At 45.5% G+C, this 21,377-nt stretch overlaps 1 protein-coding gene and 1 non-coding gene across 5 annotated transcripts in view; one reads left to right on the top strand and one right to left on the bottom strand.

Annotated features, from left to right (window-relative positions):
- The first annotated feature begins 8,609 nt into the window (after window positions 1–8,609).
- Window positions 8,610–21,377, top strand: part of FMNL3 (formin like 3) — a 54,873-nt gene continuing 42,105 nt past the window's right edge. For 3 of the 4 annotated variants that reach the window (XM_068560218.1, XM_068560216.1, XM_068560215.1), the window contains exon 1: window positions 8,610–8,971. In XM_068560218.1, coding sequence (XP_068416319.1) covers window positions 8,846–8,971 — 126 coding nt within the window. In that variant the 5' untranslated portion in view covers window positions 8,610–8,845. Of the gene's footprint in view, window positions 8,972–9,920; window positions 9,940–21,377 lie in introns of those variants that run through there. The other variant, XM_068560217.1, reaches the window with a different exon arrangement.
- On the bottom strand, window positions 14,565–14,671 carry LOC137776013 (U6 spliceosomal RNA). Its single transcript, XR_011076135.1, has one exon. It is a non-coding gene; the product is annotated as a U6 spliceosomal RNA (small nuclear RNA).

The raw sequence follows: 21,377 nt of genomic DNA, 5'->3' as shown, positions 1-21,377 counted from the left end.
ATATTTTTTCATGTGTTTATTTGTCATCCATATATCTTCTTTGCTGAGCAATCCTCTAAATCTTTTGCCCAATTTTTTTATTGGGCTGTTTGTTTTCTTATTATTGATTTTTTAAAAACATTTTTGTTTTTTTAAAATTACTTAATTATTTTGGCTGTGCTGGGTCTTCATTACAGCGTGCGGGCTCTCTAGCTGCGGCCCAGGGGCTTCTCTAGATGCAGTATGTGGGATCTTAGTTCCCTGACCACGGATCAAACCCAAGCCCCCTGCATTGGGAGCGCAGAGTCTTAACCACTGGACCATCAGGGAAGTCCCATTCTTATTATTGATTTTTGAGAGCTACTTCTATGTTCTGGATACAAGTCCTTTGTCAGATATGTGATTTGCAATAGTTTCTCCTAGTTCGTGGCTTATTTTTAGTTCTCTTAACAATGCCTTTCAAAGAGCATTAGTTTTTAATTTTGATGAAGTCCAGTATATCCATTTGTCTTTTTAAGGATTGTGCTAAGGATAACTAAGAAATTTTGCCTCACCCAGGTCACAGAAAAGGGCAAACTGTAGCCTGAAGGAGAAGACTGAAGAGACAGGGCCAGAGACAGTCACCAGGGGGGCCCCTGGGCAAGGGGGGTGGGGGAGGAGGAAGAGACCCAGTTGCAGGTGATTAAGACATTGGGTGGATTTTCGCACAAGCAGAGTAGTGGATATGGTTTATTAGCATTCAGCATATATTCCCACATTCCCAGCATGTATTTTCCTTCTAGTGTGCTTTCCTATACTGCAGAGGCTGAAAAAATAAGGATTATATTTCTCAGAACACCCTGTAGCCAGTCAGATGTACGTGGGTGAGATTTAGAAGGCAGAAGTGAGACAAAGGCCATCACGCTGCTGCTTGGGCTATTTCTCCAGGCAAGCAAGCCCATAGAGATGTGATCTATTTCTACTGCAGTAATCCAATGATGTCTCAAGCTTTGCAAATATTGAGAGGTGGTTGCATCAGAGTGTAGCAGCGGCAGTGTCCTGATCATAGATTCCAGATCCTTGGATCACAGCTGGCAACCACTTGTTCTCAAGCCCCATCATCAGTGGAGACCTCTAGGTGCCCCACCCTCTCTGACTACGGCAGAGGTAGCACCTTCCCTGGCAGAGCACTTTTATCATGTTCTGGAGCTCATTGCTAGAGTTTCAGCCCAGAGTGGGCCCCTCTAGACTTTCCAATTGATTTTGTAAGCACCTATGTCTTCATATCCTTGTACTACTTGGAGGGCTTTTTTGTTTCCTGCATTGAACCCTCAGTCATACAAGCAGTCAGACTGTATCTGAGAGGAATGATGAAGAGTAAAAGGGCTCAGTGGTGTGGGAAGAATGTCACAATGTATGAAATCATTCATTTGTTCAATGAGCATGTAACAGACACAAAGTGGGCGCTGTTGCTAGACACTAGGAATATCAGCCTGCCCTGAAGGAGCTTACACAATCTGATGATTCATGATCTGATGATAGAGATATATTAGGAAACTATGTGCTCACAGACATGTTCTCATCAAATTTGGAGAAGTCATGAAAGAGGTGACCTGTAAGCCTAGTTTTGATGGATGAATAGGAATTAGCCAGCCAAGAGGAAGGGGAAGATCCTTCTATCATTAACAGTTTAAGTTATTATGAAAAAGTTTTAAATTTCTGTATTCACATCCCCTCCACACACACACACACACACACACACACACACCTCCCCAGGAGAGAGAAGTAGAGAACAGATGTGTGTCTCTAAAGACCTTAGAGGAGGCGGCTGGGGATAATGTAGGCGCTTCCTAGATGGGGAGAGAGCAGGCGGAGGCAGGAGTTTGAAAGCGTTTTGAGTAAGGGGGTGGAAGCAGTTGACCTAAGAGAGATTCTGGGCTTCCCTAGAGACGAAGGGTAAGGCAACCTCAAGCTGGCCTCAACTTTTCAGTCCTCTTTACCCCCTCACTTCTCACAAGAGAATCAGAATGGCATGGGATTCCGAGTCCACAGCCAGGTTCAGTGCCAGGGTCTCTGCTTACTAGCTATAAGGTCTTGGACATATTATTTAACTTCTTTTAGTCTGTTTACTCATCTATGCAGTGAGGATAATGATAGTATCTCCCTCCCACAGTGTTGCGAAGGTCAAACCAGATAGTGGATGTGAAAAAAAATGTTGTAAATTATAAAGCACTATAAAAATATTAGTCACTATTATCAAATAGGTACCTAAGTCTTGTTGATTCTATCGCAGGTATATCTCTGTTATAGACTGAATTGTGTCCTCCCCAAATTTGTACGTGGACAATGTGACTGTATTTGGTGACAGGGCCTTTAAGGAGGCAATTAAGGTTAAAGGAGGTCATAAAGGTGGGGTGCTAATCCGACAGGATGGTGTCTTTATTAAGAAGAGGAAGAGACACTAGAGCCCTCTCTCCATATGAGTACAGAGGAAAGCCCAGGTGAGGGCACAGCGAAAAGGCAGACACCTACAAGCCAGGAAGAGAGGTCTCACCAGAAACCAACCCTGATGGCACCTTGATCTTGGATTTCTAGCCTCCAAGACTATGAGAAAATAAATCTCTGTTGTTTAAGACACCCAGTCTCTGGTATTTTACTACAGCAGCCTGAGGAGATTAATGTAATCTCCGCCTCTCCCCTCCCCGCGCCCCACCCCAACCTGTTTTACTTCTCTACATCCCCCGTCCTGATTCTGTTCAGGCCCTTGTCTTCTCCGTATCATCTCTGCAGACCTCTCTGTATTCTCAAATGCTGCTAAAGGAATCCTTCCAAAGAGTATACTTAAAAACTGACTAGGGGCTTCCCTGGTGGCGCAGTGGTTGAGAATCTGCCTGCTAATGCAGGGGACGCGGGTTCGAGCCCTGGTCTGGGAGGATCCCACATGCCACGGAGCAGCTGGGCCCGTGAGCCACAACTACTGAGCCTGCGCGTCTGGAGCCTGTGCCCCGCAGCGGGAGGGGCCGCGATAGTGAAAGGCCCGCGCACCGCGATGAAGAGCGGTCCCCGCACCGCGATGAAGAGTGGCCCCCACTTGCCGCAACTGGAGAAAGCCCTCGCACGAACCGAAGACCCAGCACAGCCAAAAATAAATAAATAAATAAAAATAAAAGTAGCTATAAAATTAAAAAAAAAACAACAACTGACTAGGACACAGGACTATCTACAGCATAAAAGACTCAGCTGAGCATGAGACTCCTCTAAACTTGATTCCCATGCCTTTCTAGCTTTGTCCCCTGTCCTCCCACTACATACCCTATGCCCCAGCCTCAATGAAATTCTTACCCTTGCTCAGACATTCTGTGCTCTTTTCACAGTTCTCTGTTTTCACCTGTATGGTTCCTCCTTCCTGAAATGCCTTTTCCCCTTCCTGATCACCCCTCCTTCCATCACCTTCTCATTCACACTGTCTCACTTTTTCCACTGGCACCTCTATTTATCCTTCAGCCCTGGATCAAATGTCATCTGCTTCCTGAAGCAGCAGCACTTTGCACACCCTTCTTTTTTTTTTTTTTTTTGCACACCCTTCTATTACAAAACTTATCACATTGTTTTGTAAACACTATTTTCAGAGTCTTTCCTACTAGATTCTGAGAGCCTGAAAGAAAGACACTTATTCATCACTGAATCTTCTTTTGTACTTGAAACAAAGCAGGTACTGAATACGCATGTCTTACATAAACAAACCAAAAAACCCCACAGCCCAGACAAGACATACACAAAAAAATTAAACAACAAAAGGCAGTAGAGGAACCACGAGTTATTTATCACAGGTATCCTCCATGGCACCTAGCCCAGTGTCTTGCATGTAGTAGACTCTCAGTAATATCACTGAATTAAGTTCCAAAGGAAAAGCAGAGAAAATAAGAATTATGATCATTTAAATCTGGGAGAAATCCAGGATGGGATTTAAAAGCTGGTATCCACTAAAATAACACCCATTATCCTATCTGGTGCCTTCAAACTTCATCCATACTCCTCCTCCTCTCTACCTTACCTCCTCTGCTCCAGACTCTGAGCTCTTTTGAAGTGGGGAAGGGGGAGTCTCTCACTCATCTTTGTATCTTGCCTTCTTTATCTACTGGTATTTAGCCAGATGCTTTGCATGTGATAAGCATCCAATAGAGTTTGTTGCATTTTCTTAAATACCAAAGATTATGCTGAACCTGGGGTGGGGGTGGATTTGAATAGGCCGCACAGAAGAAAGCAGAAATCCAGATCAAGGACACAGCAGGAGTGTATGTGTTTCCTATTGTTGTTCTAACAAATTACCACAAACTTAGTGGGTTAAAACAATACAGATTTATTATCTTACAGTTCTAGAGGTTAGAAGTCTGAAAACAGGTCCTACAGGGCTAAAATTAAAGTGTTAGGGCTGTGTTCCTTCTAAGAGCTCTAGGGGAGAATCTGCTCCCTTACCTTTTCCAGTTTCTAGAGGTTGCTGCATTCTTTGGCTGGTGACCCTGCATCATTCTAACCTCTGCTTCTGTTGTCACATCTCCTTCTCTCATTCTGACCCTCCTGCCTCCCCCTTTAAGGACCCTTGTGGCTACATTGAGCCCACCCAGATAATCCAGGATAATCTTCTCATCTCAAGATCCTTAACTTAATCTTATCTGCAAAGTCCCTTTTGCCACATAAAATAACATATTCACAGGTTCTGGGGATTAGGATGTGGTACTTTGGGGAGCCATTATTCTGTCTAGAACAAAGCTGAAGACATAAGAATGCACAGCTAATGTTAGGAGATGGACCTTTCCAGCTGAAGCAAAGGGTTTCTGAATATTAGAGCCAGGTAAGATAGGAAAAGTAGATTGAAGAGGCATTGGGGTTTGGAGATGATACAGATCATTGAAGACCAGATTAAGTTTTGGCTTTATCTGTGTAAAGTAAGAAAGCTTTGAAGGTGGGTGAGCAGAGAGTTAACAATGAAAGAAGTAATCTAGCAGACTCCAGAAGACGCTAGAGTATGTATATTTGGTGATCAAATAAAAACAAAAATAAAAGGTTTGGGACCAAGAAACTGCACCAAAGTGAATACATTGCTGTTTACTCTCAAGTCTCCTTTCTGCTACATGTTCCTTGAGAATCCATAATAAATGACTGATGAGTTATTTCCTCTCTTGAATTCTAAATTTTTTGTCTAGTGGAAGTCTTCAGTTGTGCTATAACTCATCTGTCCTAGAAGAGTCTGCTACAGCAATTGGGAAAGTGTATTTGGGGTGGGGGGGAGGAGGAGAGGGGATAAGATGTGAGTTAATTGATTTGTCCAACTGACTGGAGGAGGCTGAGCTTTTCGGGAGTTTCAATGGTTTGCAAAGACAGGGATTTCACTTTTTGGTTGTAAACAATAGAAACCTAACTCAGACTGACTTACAAAAAAGTAGAATCTACCAGCTTTAAATTGCATCAATATGCTGATGATTTTTATTTTTAAGCAATTTTTTTGGGGGCGGGGGCGTTTGTGCTGGGTCTTAGTTGCGGCAGGTGGGCTCAGTTGTGGCATGCAAACTCTCAGTTGCTCCGCAGCATGTGGGATCTAGTTCCCTGACCAGGGATCGAACCCGGGCCCACTGCATTGGGAGCTCAGAGTCTTAACCACTGCGCCACCAAGGAAGTGTCCTGATAATTTTTTTTTTTTTTAGAATTTTAAGTCATTACAGCAGTTGCCTCTTTATTTATTTATTTATTTATTTATTTATTTATTTATTTTAGGCTGTGTTGGGTCTTCGTTTCTGTGCGAGGGCTTTCTCCAGCTGCGGCAAGCAGGGGCCACTCTTCATCGCGGTGCGCGGGCCTCTCACTATCGCGGCCTCTCTTGTTGCGGAGCACAGGCTCCAGACGCACAGGCTCAGTAGTTGTGGCTCACGGGCCTAGTTGCTCCGCGGCAAGCGGGATCTTCCCAGACCAGGGCTCGAACCCGTGTCGCCTGCATTAGCAGGCAGACTCTCAACCACTGCGCCACCAGGGAAGCCCTGTCCTGATAATTTTTATAAGTTTATTTATTTTTGGCTGTGTTGGGTCTTCGTTGCTGCGTGCGGGCTTTCTCTAGTTGCGGTGAGCGAGGGCTACTCTTCGTTGTGGTGCGCGGGCTTCTCATCGTGGTGGCTTCTCTTGTTGCGGAGCATGGTCTCTAGGCTCACGGCCTTCAGTAGTTGTGGCTCATGGGCTTAGTTGCTCCACGGCATGTGGGATCTTCCTGAACCAGGGATCGAACCTGTGTCCCTGCATCGGCAGGCAGATTCTTAACCACTGCGCCACCAGGGAAGTACCCCCTGATGATTTTTAAATTGATATTGCCAGCCTGGATCTCCAGTCTCATACATATCCAAATGCCTAGTGGCTAACGCTACTTGGATGTCCAATCAGCAAATCAAGCTCAACATGGCCAAAACACTGTTCCTGATCTTCCCTTTCTGGCTGTCCCTCACCAAATCTACTCCTCCCACAATCTTTCTCCATTTCAGTTAATGAAAACTCCACTCTCCCAGTTGCTCAGGTCAAATGCTTTGGAGTTAACTTTCATTCGCCCTCCACATTCCAAACTGTCAAATAATTCTATTGGCTCTACTTTCAATCCATTGAAAATCTGACCATTTCTCTCTAACTGTACAGCTACTACCTCACTCCAAATCACCATCATCTCTCACCTAACCTAACTGGTCTTCCTGCCCATGCCTCTATTCAGTTTATTTTCCATGCAAGAGCCAGAAGATCCTTTAAAACGTAAGTTAGATCATGTCACTCGTCTGCTCAAAATCTTCCAATGGCTACTGATCCTACTTAGAGAAAAACCAAAGTCATTGCAACAGCCTACAATGCCCTGCACAATATGGCTTCTCGTTACCTTTCTGACCTCATCTTTTACTACTCTTTCCCTTGCTCAATGCACTCCAGCCACATTGGCCTCCTTTCTGTTCCTCTAACACATCAGGCATAGTATGTACCCGTCATTCCCTCTGTTTGGATCATTCTTCCTCCAGATAGTCACATGGCTTAATTCCTCACTTTCTTCAGATCTTTATCTAAATGTTATCTTAATAGTGAGGTCTGCTCTGATCGTCCTATTTAAAATTGTAACCCCCTTCCACCTCTGTCCCCTTTCAATTTTATTTTTATTAACATGGATCACTAACATCTGTACATTTTACTTATTTAGTTTATTGTTTACCTCTTCTCCTACCCAGAATGTAAATTCCAGGAGAGCAAGATGTATGCCTTTTTTTTTCTTTTCTTTTTTTTTTCCTTCGGCCGTGCAGCGCGGCTTGCAGGATCCTAGTTCCCCAACCAGGGATCAAACCCTGGCCCCCAGCAGTGGAAGCACAGAGTCCCAACCACTGGGCCACCAGGGAATTCCCTGTATACCTTTTTTTGCTCACAGATGTATCTTCAATGCCTAAAACAGTATCTGACCTATAATGAACTTTTCAGTAAATATTTGTTGAATAAATGAATGAAAATGGTTGGAGTCAGGTTCTCAGCATGCTATTAGAACTCTCTATCTCTTAGCTTCGCTTTCCTCTGCATTGACTTCATTCTCAAACAGGCTTGAGGTGTTACGGGTAATGGCATGATGGCTACCAGCAGCTCCAGATTTACATTCTCACAATTCAGCAGCCTTAATGGGAAGAGAGTGCCTCTTTCCTGATTATTCCAGTGAAAGCCTTAGAAATGAGTTTTATATTCTGGCTTGGGTCAAGTGTCAATCCCTAAAACAGTCTGTAAAGGTAGAGCAAGAAAATGCTGTGACTGGCCAGGCCTGGGTCATGGGGCTTCCTGGGATGGGAGTGAAGTTCAGCTCTACGTAGACTGAGAACAGGGGAATGTAGTTCCCTAAAAGGAAATGGGGTGCTATCACTTGAAGAAGAGGGATGTAGATTTGGCCGGCAGAAACAACAGATGTCCATCACATCATAAATGATGACCCACCCAGCAGACCTAGTCCAGAACAGCATTCTTCTCCTGCCCCTCCATTTTCACCTCCAACTAGATCAACCCCTGAACGTTGGTAAGATCCTCTCCTCCTAAATGCCTTTTCACCTGTCTCTGTCAGTTAAGGTATTCCCCGTCCCTAAATGCCCGGTTCAAATATGATCTCCCTTACCATGACTCTTTAACAGATGGGGTCTCTCTCCCACTTCTGAGCATCCCAGTTGTTTCTACTTCTCTTGTCGTTATCTTTTCACACTGTACCCTATATCTTACTTATTTGTACACATTATGAGCTGTTCTGGAAAAGGGCCGTTTCCCGCGTCCAAGCCGACACCTCACGCCCTCAGCAACTGCGGTGATTAGATACGCACCAGGGCCGCCAGGGCGCGCCAAGCGCCAGGCGCGAGGCAGCCGGGGGCTGGAGGCGCTGTGATTGGCAGTTGCGGCAGTCAATCGGGCGCAGGCGGGGGCAGGGCGGGGCGGGCCGTCCGAGAGGCCCGTGGGCGAGAGGCGGGGCCTGCATGAATGGGGCGCGAGGCGCGCGGCTGCAGTCGGCGCTCGGGGGGGAAGCGGGAGTCCCGGCCGGGAGTGGGTGGGAGGAAGCGAGGTGGGGAGGGGAGGGAAAGAACGCGGGGGGCGGGGAGGGGCAGCGCCGGGGCGGCGCGCCGAGAGCGGCGAGGCGGCGGGTGTGAGCCAGAGCCGTGGCCGTGGTTCCTGTCGCTTCGGTGCCGCTGTCCGCTGCGCCGCCTCCTGCCGGACCCCGAGAAGCCCCCGACCCGGCGAAGGAGTCGGGACTGGGGTAGCCGGCGCTGAGGGAGGAGTCGGGTCCGAACGGCCGCGCCAAAGACCCCCGGGCGTGGAGGTGGGGGGCTGAGGCCCCCGAGGGGGCCCCGCCGCTATGGGCAACCTGGAGAGCGCCGAGGGCGGCCAGGGCGAGCCTCCCTCTGTCTCGCTGCTGCCGCCGCCCGGCAAAATGCCGATGCCTGAGCCCTGTGAGCTGGAAGAGAGGTTCGCCTTGGTGCTGGTGAGAGCTGAGCCTAGTCCCTTCCCCCTCCTACCGCCCCGCAGGTCCCAGCGCCCCGGGTGGGTTCCTTGGTCCGGCCCACCCCTTCAGTCAGGGCCCCCGATGGGTCTCGGCCCCCAGCGCCTTCCCAGGAACCTCTGAGCAGCCCCGTCGGGGACCTCCCGACCGACGCCTCAACCGCTGGACACTTAGGAGGAGGGGTCCCCAGCCCGGGACCGCCCCAGGATCCAGACTTCTTCCTCTGCCCTCCCCCTTCTGCCGCCCTTCGCACTTCTCCTCACTTCCCTGACAGTCTCCGCAGGTCCCTAGGATTCTCATTCCTAAACCTCTGGCTGGTGCGGGGGAATTCAGAAGCTCAGGGCCGGTCCACTCCCCAGCCTAAGTCCGGGTTCTCTGACTGGGGAGACCGCCTCTCGTGTTAACATGGAGGCTTTCCAGGGAGTGGGTCCTACTCCCAGCCCAGACCAGATGTTTGGGGGAGAGGAGGGGGAATGGAGGGGGACTGGCAGCTCGTGAAGGGGGTGGAATAAAGAGTGATGCCATTCTACTTATTTTCAGAACGGCCTGCAGGCATCCTGCAAAGTTACAGTGGGTTTGCCTAAAAGAGCTGAACATGTGGATAAGCCATTTCACTAGTGTATTTTTCCAATTGAAACAATACACAAACCATCCTGCCTCCCCCCCCCCCCACCCCTTTTATGTTAAGCCCTAGTGGCTGGTTTGTATTTTTTGCCTGTGCTTCTTTTTAGTCTTTCTGTAGGTTCCTAAATGATCTGTATGGATGAGTTTTTAGAGCTGACTTTGGGATTCTTCTTTGATGTGGGAACTGGACATTGATGTCGGTGGCTCTGTGGACAGAGAGCATCTGAGCTGGTATCACTGAGATGGAGGCAGAGAATATGTCGGAGCTAAAAATGAAGTTTTGGAGAAAGAAAGTGAGCTAGGTGAAGGAACGTTTGCTAACAGAGGTAAATCTTAGAGAAACTTGGGGAAATAGTTCCCAGTTCCTCAAAAAACTCTCTAAGAGGCAGTGTTAATGCTGCCGTTATTGTTACTATGGCCTGAAGGGCTGACTTTGCCTTTGCCTGTGAGGAGGGTTAAGTTGTGACTTAGCAGCCTTATTGGATTTCATCTGCTTTGGAATAGGAAGATTAGATCTGTTGGCACCAGTGAAGCTGTCTAGAGATCCTGGCCTCTCAGATGGTGCAGAGCCTGACATCACCCCACTGGCACCATAGCCAGGTCAGAGAGGGTTCACGGGGTTCCAAGGGGAAGCTGGCACCTATCTGCCCATCAGCTCTGTGAAGGGCCGAAGGGATCTGGGCCACATGTCTTGTGGCCCTCTGCATTTCCTCCAGCATCCTCAGGGGGATGGGGTGAGTCAGTGATTACTAATGTGCTGTGGCCATCTCAGAGGTTGAGGAGAGCCTGGGACTTGATGCCCTTGCAAACAAGAGCTCAACTGTTGGGGGAAAAGAGTGGGAGGGAATCTGCCCTCCAGTGGGGGTGTGAAAACCCCCATGGAGTGGCATGAGGTAGCTACAGAAATTGGAGAAAAAGGGATGTAAAGGGATGTTCAGAGGTGGACTGGGTAGGGGGCTGCCTTAGGTAGGGGCTACCAGGCTGTGTGTTGTGAGAGCTCAGAACCAGAGTTGGTCATGTCCTCACTGGAGTTTGGTTGACACATTTGTTTAGATGGCAGATTAATGGCTTAATATTTACAAAATGCGTATGGTATCCTGATTACTAGCCAGAGAGCCTAGGTCAAACCGGGGACCGTACTACCCACTTGCAAGCCTAACTTTCAGCATAAAGTTTTGATTTGTTTCCTCGTGGGTTTTGTTTTGGTCTTGTTACTGTGTGCCTGAGCCGCTGCTGACGGGGAGTTGGAACAGGGCAGGCCAGGGCTAGTTAGCTGTCTTAGGAAAGGAGGAGATTTTACCTCAGTTTTCCAACACAGGGAAATCCTGCTTTCTTGGGGATTTGAGTTCTTCACTAGGGACTCTTAAAGATCCCTCTTTCCTCTGTTCCTAAAACATGTCCTTTCCACTATCCTTTGGGAACAGTACTGGCTATTGGATGTTTGACCCTGGACCAGGCTCAGATATATTTCCTGACAGTCAGGAGAAGCATAGTACAGTAGAAAAAGCAGGAGCTCTGTCTTAGCAATCGTCTTAACCTCTCTGAGCCTAAGTTTGCTCATCTGTACAATGAGACTAATGATTCCCATCCTGGTGGGATTTTGAGAATTAAGTGAGGTGTGTATATAAGGTGCTTGGCACCCAGTAGGTACTCAGTATAGATTAGTTTCTTTTCTTGATTGTGTAAAAGAGTCAGACAGGTTGTTGCTTTTACACCATTTTCTTCCCCAGATTGATTTGGTTTATGGACAAGCTATTTGTTGGTTTTGCTGAAGTGATGTACTGGTGTCCTGGTTAAGCATATGGATTTTCAAGTCAAAGTGGGCTCAAATACTGGCTCCTCACAGTCTCCAGTTAGAAAAGTGTTTGACCTCAATCAAGTTACTTAATCTCTTTGAGTCCCAGTTTCCTCTTACAAATGAGGATAATAATAGTATTTGCCACATGAGGTTATTGTGTGAATTTAATGAAACTAGAAGTTAAGTACTTAGTTAGCAGAGTCTGGCATCTACTGTATGCTTGGTAAATGGTAGTTTTTAAATGTGTAACTCTCTGCAGTGACTCAGATCTGAGATCACTTGTATTCCCAAAAAGGTATTTTAAGTTCAGAGATCTGATGAAACTAGTTACCCCATTCTGTATAGCCAGACTCAGGGTATGCTGCTGCTGTCACATGAAGGGCTTCCCCAGTCCCAGTGTATCTATGGAAACCCCCCCTGAAAAGCACCCTGGCTGGGGAAGTTGTATCATTGCTGAGTCAAGACCACAGGCTCCCAGCTTTCTGGTGCAGACACATGATCTGACCCACAGCCTGTCAGCCGAGGTTGGAGAACTCGAGGTCTGAAGCCATGAGGTGATTTGTGCAGGACATAGTCCTACCCCAGCCCAGTGCCCTAATCCAGGGCTTTCCTACTGGTATGCTGGGATACTGATCCCCTCAGCCCTGGCAGCAGCTCAGGTCCCAGATTGGTCCCGTCTGGCTGGATCAGCTTCCACCATTTACCCTGTGTACTGTGCAAATAGTATTTTCTAGGTGTGCCCTGATATTAAAAAGGTTGTGAAGCTGCTGTGTTACACTGTTTCCTTGGGATCCTTCCTTACCCCCTGTCTTGGCAGCAGCCCCTATTCTGTTGAGGACTGATAAGTTTAGGATGGTCAGTTATTGGAGCTCCTCTTTATTAATACCAGGATGAGAGCCGATCTCTGGTCCGGTAAAGCCCCCCTCTGTGTTTTGGTCCCGACTAGTCTACTACCTTAGTTGCTCAGAAGCTAGTATGCTGGCCAGTACTGGCCTTTCCTTAGATAGAGAGGGGAGGCAGAGGGCTTTAATGACTTTAAAAGGATAGCTGTCTGCCTTTGCTGTGTTTGCACCCTGATTTTTCTGTTTACTGGCTTACTACAGATTTGAAACGAAGTCTAAAGGTTCTAATGCCAGAAAAAGCCCTGGATATCCCTCAAGAGGAGGCTCTCAGGGCATGAGGGTGGGGCTGTGTGACAGGCTGTCCCTGCCGTGGCCCCTCCTTTCACATTTCCCTGGTAGACTGATGACTTGGGGTTTTGCTATAAGTGTAGCGTTGATGTGGGAGCTAAGCTGGCCTGGGTGCTAGTTGTCAAGAGGCTTTGAGAGGCCTCCTTTGACATAGAAAGGGGCTGGGAAAAACTTGGACTAGATATCAAGTTCCAAATCGCCATGGTGGAAATGTTTTTCCCAGCTCTGGGGATTGTGGTGAATTAGTTCAGGCTGGGATAGGACTTGGGGGAGGGTAAGGGCCCTTGACAGCTGTCAGAGCAACCCCCTTGTTTAGAGACCCCACTGAGAAGACCCTAGGGCACAGAGAAACCTCATTCCTTGACTTTCCCATATGACCCTGCTTTAGATTGGGGAGGTGTAGGGGTAGGTGGGAGGGAGATGGAACTGATGCAGTGGACTCCTTGTGATTTGGGAACGTTTTCATGGCTCAAAGGGAAACTCAGCTTTTTTTCCTTTTTTCTCTTAAAGTAATATTCATTCTCTAAAAACAAGTTTGGGGAATTTAGAAAGAAGAAAAGATTGAAGATTTAGGTTGAAGGAAAAAGTCCATATTTTCTCCATTCCTTTAGCAGATGGAGACAATGTGTTTTAAAACTTTTCATGTTTTTGCCTCTGCATAGGGTTTTTTTTTTAAATTAATTTTATTTATTTATTTTTGGCTGCGTTGGGTCTTTGTTGCTGCGCGCGGGCTTTCTCTAGTTGCCGAGAGCAGGGGCTACTCTTTGTTGCAGTGCGTGGGCTTCTCATTGCGGTGGCTTCTCTTGTTGCAGAGCACAAGCTCTAGGCGCACGGGCTTCAGCAGTTGTGGCTTGCGGGCTCTAGAGCGCAGGCTCAGTAGTTGTGGCGCACGGGCTTAGTTGCTCCACGGCATGTGGGATCTTCCCAGACCAGGGCTTGAACCAGTGTCCCCTGCATTGGCAGGCAGATTCTTAACCACTGCGCCATCAGGGAAGCCCTCTGCACAGGGTTTTGTACAGTGTTGTGACAGTAACGTGTGTGTGTGTGTGTGTATGTATACACACACACATATATTTATCCAACATGGCTTTTTTTTTTTTTTTTTGCTTTTGTTATTTCATTAGTTTTCCCAGGATAGTCACTGTAAACATTTTTAAATGCTTGTACAATGGTCCATCAAGTGAATGTACCATTGTTTACTTAACTCTCCTCCTATTGTTGGACATTTAGGTTGTTTGCCTCTGTTTGCCATCATAAACAATGCTGTGATGAACATCTTGGTGTACCTTTTCAATAGTTAGAGTTTTCCTTGGGATAGAAACCCAAAATTGAACTTCCTAGATTGTAGGATATAATGTTTTTAAGGTCCTAAATACATATTTACAAATGTTTTTTTAAAAAGAGAGTAGTTCATGTGAGTGTCCTTAAAGGGAGGTTGGAGGATTGAGGATAGCTTCTTTTCTCCTGATTAGGAAAATGAGACATATTTATTAAGCAAATTTAGAAGTAAAAAGTATGAAAAGTATAAAACATATGGAAAAGTATGAAGAAGAGCATTAAAATAACCTGTAATCTCTCCATTTACTGTTAACGTTTTGATGTACTTATATATTTTATTACTGCCTTATATTTCTCTCTGTCTCTGCTTTTTGCTACTGTAATTAACACTGTGATGAACTTTCTGTGCATAAATAGTTGTGGGCATCTCTGATTATTTCCTTGGGATAAATTGCTTTTAAAGGCCTTTGAGAAGTATGCCTTCTAAAAAAGTTGTACCAGTTGTCTTTTCCACTGATAGTGTGTCTCCCTTTCTCCATAAGCTAACCATTACTGAATGGTTTAACTTTGAACACCTTTGCCAGTTTAATTAGTGAGCAATGGTATTTTGTTTTAATTTGTATTTCTTTTAACATTTCATCATAAGTGTTTTGGCCATCTTTTTTTTTTTTTTTTAAACATCTTTAAAAATATGGAACGCGTCACGAATTTGCGTATCATCCTTGCGCAGGGGCCCTGCTAATCTTCTCTGTATCGTTCCAATTTTAGTATATGTGCTGCCGAAGCGAGCACTTGGCCATCTTTTTTATGTGTTCTTAGCTCTCTGCTGGGGATTTATTATACATACATATTTCTATGTAATAAATGTATATGTTTCCACACTTGTTCATTATAAAATATTTTTCATATATGAAAGAGCATATATAACTATTATGTTAGATTAAAATAATAATGAAATGGATAACAGTGTATCCACTGGAGAGTTCTTGGAATTGCTTCCTGCCCCTTAATTTCTTCTCCCTGCTATTTTATCTGGGATGAAAAAGCCCTTTAGCTCAGGACTTACTGGGTCTGTTTCTGCAGCTGCAACAGTCCAGGTGGCAGCCACACCAGTGCTTCATAGCTCTGTCTGTGGGGAAACAACCGCTGCAGCTGGTGAGAACAGGAACTGGTCGTGGTGGAAATAGCTAGTCTTCAGTGAAGTGAAAAAAGAAGCCAAGCTGGAGAGGAAATGAGACCACAGATCCTCCCCTGCCCCTGGGGTTGCCTGGGAAGGCTGGTCGGAGCCAGGGCCCCAGTTCCGTGGTCGAGACCAAAGAATCTGCCCCAGAGCTGACTGTAGTCAGCCCAGGTGACAGCAGTGCTGGCGGCCTGAAGTCAGCGTGTTATCTGATCAGCCAGGCTGGTCACCTCCATTCTGGGGAATGTTTCTCCTAAGTCTGCGCTGAGCTGTAGCAGCGCCAGGGAAAGGCCGGGGGTTCATTCCAGTTCGGAAATGCACTTCAGAGAAGAGGAAGGACCTTTTTCTTTGAAGATAAGAGAGGGTGCTGTCTCTACACAGCCCCCGCCCCCTGCTCCTTGCTGGGTACTCTAGGGCCCCCTCTTTGAATAGCACCACATGGGAACTGAAGGGTTTCGAGGTTGTCATCCATGAAGAAGAGGCTTCCAGAATAGAGATGAACTAGGCAGCTAGATTCCCTGAGTTCCCATTTCCAGTCTCTCTGCCTCCCTCAGCAGAGCCACATTTTTCTATCTTGTTTTCCTTCCATGGGAGAGTGAGTCCCCCAAGAAAGATACAAAGGTATTAGGCTGCCTCTCTGTCCTTGAAATACTCTGTCTGTGTCTCCCACACTCCTCTCTACTTCTTCTGTTTTCATCTTTCAGAATCCTCTTTCCAGAATCTCTTAATGCTTTCTGTCTTCCATCACTTTACAACGAAGGTGTGGGTTGGAAGTTTGTGTGGTGGGTAGGGGAGGACCTGGACAGGGTTTTGGCAGAGCAGTTTCCCCCACCCCCTTTACTAATATGCATACTCTTCTCAGTTTATAAAGTACTTTGAGGTACTTGAAGGGTGTTCTAAACAATGTTCAGAACCACGAGGGCATATCAGAATTATTTATGTGACAAATTTTGCAAGTAGAGGAAGGATTTAGGCTGTTGTATGCTCGCGATGGTTCAATTCTTGTCCTCATCTCTTTCCTCGTTCCCTCCCCATCTCTTTTACCACCTTCTCACCCTCACTCAGGTTATTGACAGGGCTGGATGGGCTGGTGGTCCTGCCTCTGGGTCCCTAAAAACATTAACGGGGAAGGAATATACTCTCTTCTTCCCCTGCTTGCTCATTTCTACTCAGATCTAGACTAGAGAGTGTCATAGCCCTCCTCCAATTGCTCATCCCATCTCTAAGAGCTGGGCATGAGCCTTGTGTTTGGGTACTTTCGGAGATGGTTATCTTGTTTTAAGGACTAGCTACAGTTTAGAGCAGAGTTAGTTTCTGCTCAGTTTTTACCAGTTTCCTTGCAGGGAGCTGGAGAGCCAGTCCCTAGATCTTCCCAGTATTTCCCGTGAAACCTTAAAAAAAAAAGCTGTCCTGGAAGGAAGTAGCTGGTTTGAGACTCTTGCAGGCTTAGGATGTTTTGAAAGAAAAAACATCAGTTTTGGAATCGGAAGACTTGGGTTCTGGTCCAGCTTGATAGGCTTTTTTTTTTTTTTTCTTTTCCCCCAGCTGATGACCTTAGGCAAAGTCTATAACTTTTCTGAGCCAATTTCATCCTCATGAAATTGGTGATGATAATATCTACTTTACAGGGTTTTGAAGATGTTTAAAGTAGACAACGTAATGAAAATAGTTTATAAAGGTTCTACAATTAAATGTTTGTGGCATATACATTACCCACTGTATACCACCCCTATTCCCATCAGTTAAAGTGGTTTTCAGCTTGGGGAGGTACTGTCCCAGAAGGGAGCTTTTGGCAAGTGAGGATTTTTGGTTATCACACTGACTTGGAGTGGGGAGAGGGGAGTTGCTTCTGACATTTAGTGCCCAAGGGCTGGGGATGTTAACCATCCTACAGCGTTTGGGTCAGTCCCACACAGTAAAGAATGATCTTACCCAAAATGCTGATAGCACTTCTGCTGAGAATTATCTTCTACTAATCTGTACCTCTGTTGTCTTTTTTTTTTTTTTTTGGATAACTCTGTTTTTTTTGTTTTTTAAAAATTTATTTATTTATTTATTTTTGGCTGCATTGGGTCTTCGTTGCTGTGCGCGGGCTTTCTCTAGTTGCGGCAAGCGGGAGCTACTCTTCGTTGCAGTGCGTGGGCTTCTCATTGCAGTGGCTTCTCTTGTTGCGGAGCACAGGCTCTAGGCGTGCGGGCTTCAGTAGTTGTGGCACGTGGGCTCAGTAGTTGTGGCTCATGGGCTCTAGAGCGCAGGCTTGTTTTTTTTAAAAATTTTTATTGGAGTATAGTTGCTTTACAATGTTGTGTTAGTTTCTACTGTACGGCAGGGTGAATCAGCTATACGTATACATATATCCCCTCTTTTTTGGATTTTCTTTTTTTTGTTTTATAAATTTATTTTATTTATTTATTTTTGGCTGCGTTGGGTCTGTTGCTGCGTGCAGGCTTTCTCTAGTTGCGACGAGCGGGGGCTACTCTTTGTTGCAATGCACGGCCTTCTCATTGCAGTGGCTTCTCTTGTTGCGGAGCACGAGCTCTAGGCACGTGGGCTCAGTAGTTGTGGGTCGCGGGCTCTAGAGGGCAGGCTCAGTAGTTGTGGCGCACGGGCTTAGCTGCTCCGCGGCATGTGGGATCTTCCTGGACCAGGGCTCGAACCCATGTCCCCTGCATTGGCAGGTGGATTCTTAACCACTGCACCACCAGGGAAGTCCCTGGAGTTTCTTCTGTACCTCCGTTGTCTTGTGTCCCAGTTGGGGATGAAGCTTTAAGAGCAGTAAAAGTAAAGGCAGAGCAACAGTTTTTGGTGCTTTCTTGGTTTTCCCATTTCCTATTGCACCTCCAAGCAAGAGGTGGACCTCCATCTTTTTATTACCTCTGTCTGTAGGTTTAAGGACTGATTCCCTGGTTCCTTCTGTACTGTGGGCTGTACCCTAAAACTTGTCAAGGAGCAGTTTGGGGAATACACACTTCACTGCTGACCTTTACTAACCCCATCAGCTCCTCAAGCCAGGGTAAACGTTCTTTTAGGTTGGGAATATGTTTGAGAGCTTTTTAGAGAGTGCTTCTGGATCCTTTGAGTAAAAGACTCTTTTGAAAATCTGATTAAACTTGTGACCCCTAATTCTGTGCACACATACAGTCCTTTGGGGGTTTAAAACCCGTTCTTGGATCTGCTAGGGAATCCCTGGCTTTCAGCCTAGAGGAATGGGAAGGGAGAGCTGGGCGAGGAGAAGCCACTGCAGGAGCTCCTTGACACAAACAGTACTCAATATTTTTGTAAGGGGAATGGAGCCCTTACAAAAGGGCTATCAGTTCAGATAAAATGATGCCTCTGTTGGTGGTTCCAAAAAAGAGAGCTTGTTGAAACTTGGTTGACTGCCATTCAGAGGGAGATACTCTGGCCCTTGGACATCTTAATTTAACTTTTAAAAAAAAATTTAATTAATTTATTTTTTATACAGCAGGTTCTTATTAATTATCTATTTTATACATATTAGTGTATATATGTTAATCCTAATCTCCCAATTCATCCCCCCCACCCCGCCCCGCTTCCCCCCTTGGTGTCCATACGTTTGTTCTCTACATCTTTGTCTCTATTTCTGCATTGCAAACCGGTTCATCTGTACCATTTTTCTATATTCCACATATATGCGTTAATATACGATATTTGTTTTTCTCTTTCTGACTTACTTCACTCTGTATGACAGTCTCTAGATCCATCCACATTTCTACAAATGACCCAATTTCGTTTCTTTTTATGGCTGAGTAATGTTCCATTGTGTATATGTACCACATCTTCCTTATCCATTCGTCTGTCGATGGGCATTTAGGTTGCTTCCATGACCTGGCTATTGTAAATAGTGCTGCAGTGAACATTGGGGTGCATGTGTCTTTTTGAATTATGGTTTTCTCTGGGTATATGCCCAGTAGTGGGATTGCTGGGTCATATGGTAATTCCAGTTTTAGTTTTTTAAGGAACCTCCATACTGTTTTCCATAATGGCTGTATCAATTTACATTCCCACCAACAGTGCAAGAGGGTTCCCTTTTCTCCTCACCCGCTCCAGCATTTGTTGTTTGTAGATTTTCTGATGATGCCTTAATTAATTAATTAATTATTTAAAAAATAAATTTATTTATTTATTCATTTATTTATTTTTGGCTAAGTTGGGTCTTTGTTGCTGCGCGAGGGCTTTCTCTAGTTGTGGCTAGTGGGGGGTACTCTTTTTTTTTTTTTTTTTTTTAAAGAAATTCACGTTCTTTTTTATTTATTTATTTATGACTGTGTTGAGTCTTCGTTTCTGTGCGAGGGCTTTCTCCAGTTGAGGCAAGTGGGGACCACTCTTCATCGCGGTGCGCGGGCCTCTCACCACCGCGGCCTCTCTTGTTGCGGAGCACGGGCTCCAGACGCGCAGGCTCAGTAATTGTGGCTCACGGGCCCTGTTGCTCCGTGGCATGTGGGATCTTCCCAGACCAGGGCTCGAACCCGTGTCCCCTACATTGGCAGGCAGATTCTCAACCACTGCGCCACCAGGGAAGCCCGGGGGTACTCTTCATTGCGGTGCTCAGTCTTCTCATTGTGGTAGCTTCTCTTAATGCGGAGCATGGGCTCTAGGTGTGTGGGCTTCAGTAGTTGTGGTGCACGGGCTTAGCTGCTCCGCGGCATGTGGGATCCTCCCAGACCAGGGCTCAAACCTGTGTCCTCTGCATTGGCAGGCAGATTCTTAACCACTGCACCACCAGGGAAGCCCGATGCCTTAATTTAACTTTGACTAAGGACACTTTGTGGTGAGGTCTTCCCCTTTGAGCCAGACCCTCAACCTCCAGGAACATCCAGGTAGGGATGACAGGATGTACTTTGACAAGCCAGGGGAACCAGTGGCATCCTTGCAGTGAAGCCCAAAGGTTAGGTCATATCCTATGTTTTGAGGTACTATCTGCCCAAAGCCGCAACTCTCTCCAGCAGGCCTAAGGTCTCTGGGAAAATCCAGGCAGTTGTGGCTTCCCAGGGTGTGCCTTAAAGAGGACTTCGACATCCAGTCTCTAGCAGTTACTTCTATGCTTAAATCCTTTTGCTTTCTACCTTACAAACAAACAAACAAAAATTACCTATATTTTTTTTGACTGCTCAGAATATTTCATACCAAAATTTTTGAAGAAAAATTCAGATCTTTTGGGGGCTTTATTATGAAAAAAAGTTTTTTTCAGAACAACATTAAAAATGTTCTTTTTTTATGGGTGGAGTCTCCCATCTCATCCTTATAGGAATGGCTCAGTTTCTGGTCTCCACCAAATGCCTAGATTTAACTTGTATAGGTTAAGGAAAGAGAATTCAGCATTTGTCGGGTATATGCCACATGCTTTTACATGTATTATCTCATTAAACTTGACAACAATACTGTAAGGCAGTTATTTTACTTTTTTTAATTAATTTTTATTGGAGTATAGTTGCTTTACAGTGTTGTGTTTCTGCTGTACAACAAAGTGAATCAGTTATACATATACATATATCTCCTGTTTTTTAGATTTCCTTCCCATTTTGGTCACCACAGAGCATTGAGTAGAGTTTCCTGTGCTATACAGTAGGTTCTCATTAGTTATCTATTTTATACATACTAGTGTATATATGTAAATCCCAATCTCCCAATTCATCCCACTCCCCCTTCCCCCCTTGGTATACATAAGTTTGTTTTCTACATCTGTGTCTCTATTTCTGCTTTGCAATTGTTCATCTGTACCATTTTTCTATATTCCACATATAAGTGATATTATACGATATTTTTCTCTTTCTGACTTACTTCGCTCTGTATGACAGTCTCTAGGTCTATTCACATCTCTGCAAATAGCACTATTTCGTTCCTTTCTATGGCTGAGTAGTATTCCATTGTATATATGTACCACATCTTCTTTATCCATTCCTCCGTTGATGGGCATTTAGGGTGTCTCCATGCCTTGGCTATTGTAAATAGTGCTGCAATGAACATTGGGGTGCATGTATCTTTTTGAATGCGGTTTTTATTTCTGTTTTACAGGTGATGAAAACAGGGCTCAGAGGGGTTAAGTAACCTTGAGAAGGCCTCAGCTTAGATGTCACTTAGAGAGGCCTTAAGTAAAAATTTTTGGTTAGATTTTTTGTTAATGCTAAAAGGACTGCTAGAAATAAAACTTTTTTTTTTTTTTTTTTTGGCTGTGTTGGATCTTTGTTGCTATGTACAGGCTTTCTCTAGTTGTGGCGAGCGGGGGCTACTCTTCGTTGCAGTGCACGGGCTTCTCACTGCGGTGGCTTCTTGTTGCGGAGCATGGGCTCTAGGCGTGCG

The sequence above is a fragment of the Eschrichtius robustus genome, chromosome 13 (assembly GCF_028021215.1).
Source record: "Eschrichtius robustus isolate mEscRob2 chromosome 13, mEscRob2.pri, whole genome shotgun sequence".
NCBI lineage: Eukaryota > Metazoa > Chordata > Mammalia > Artiodactyla > Eschrichtiidae > Eschrichtius > Eschrichtius robustus.
This window is presented reverse-complemented; position numbering and strand designations above follow the sequence as displayed.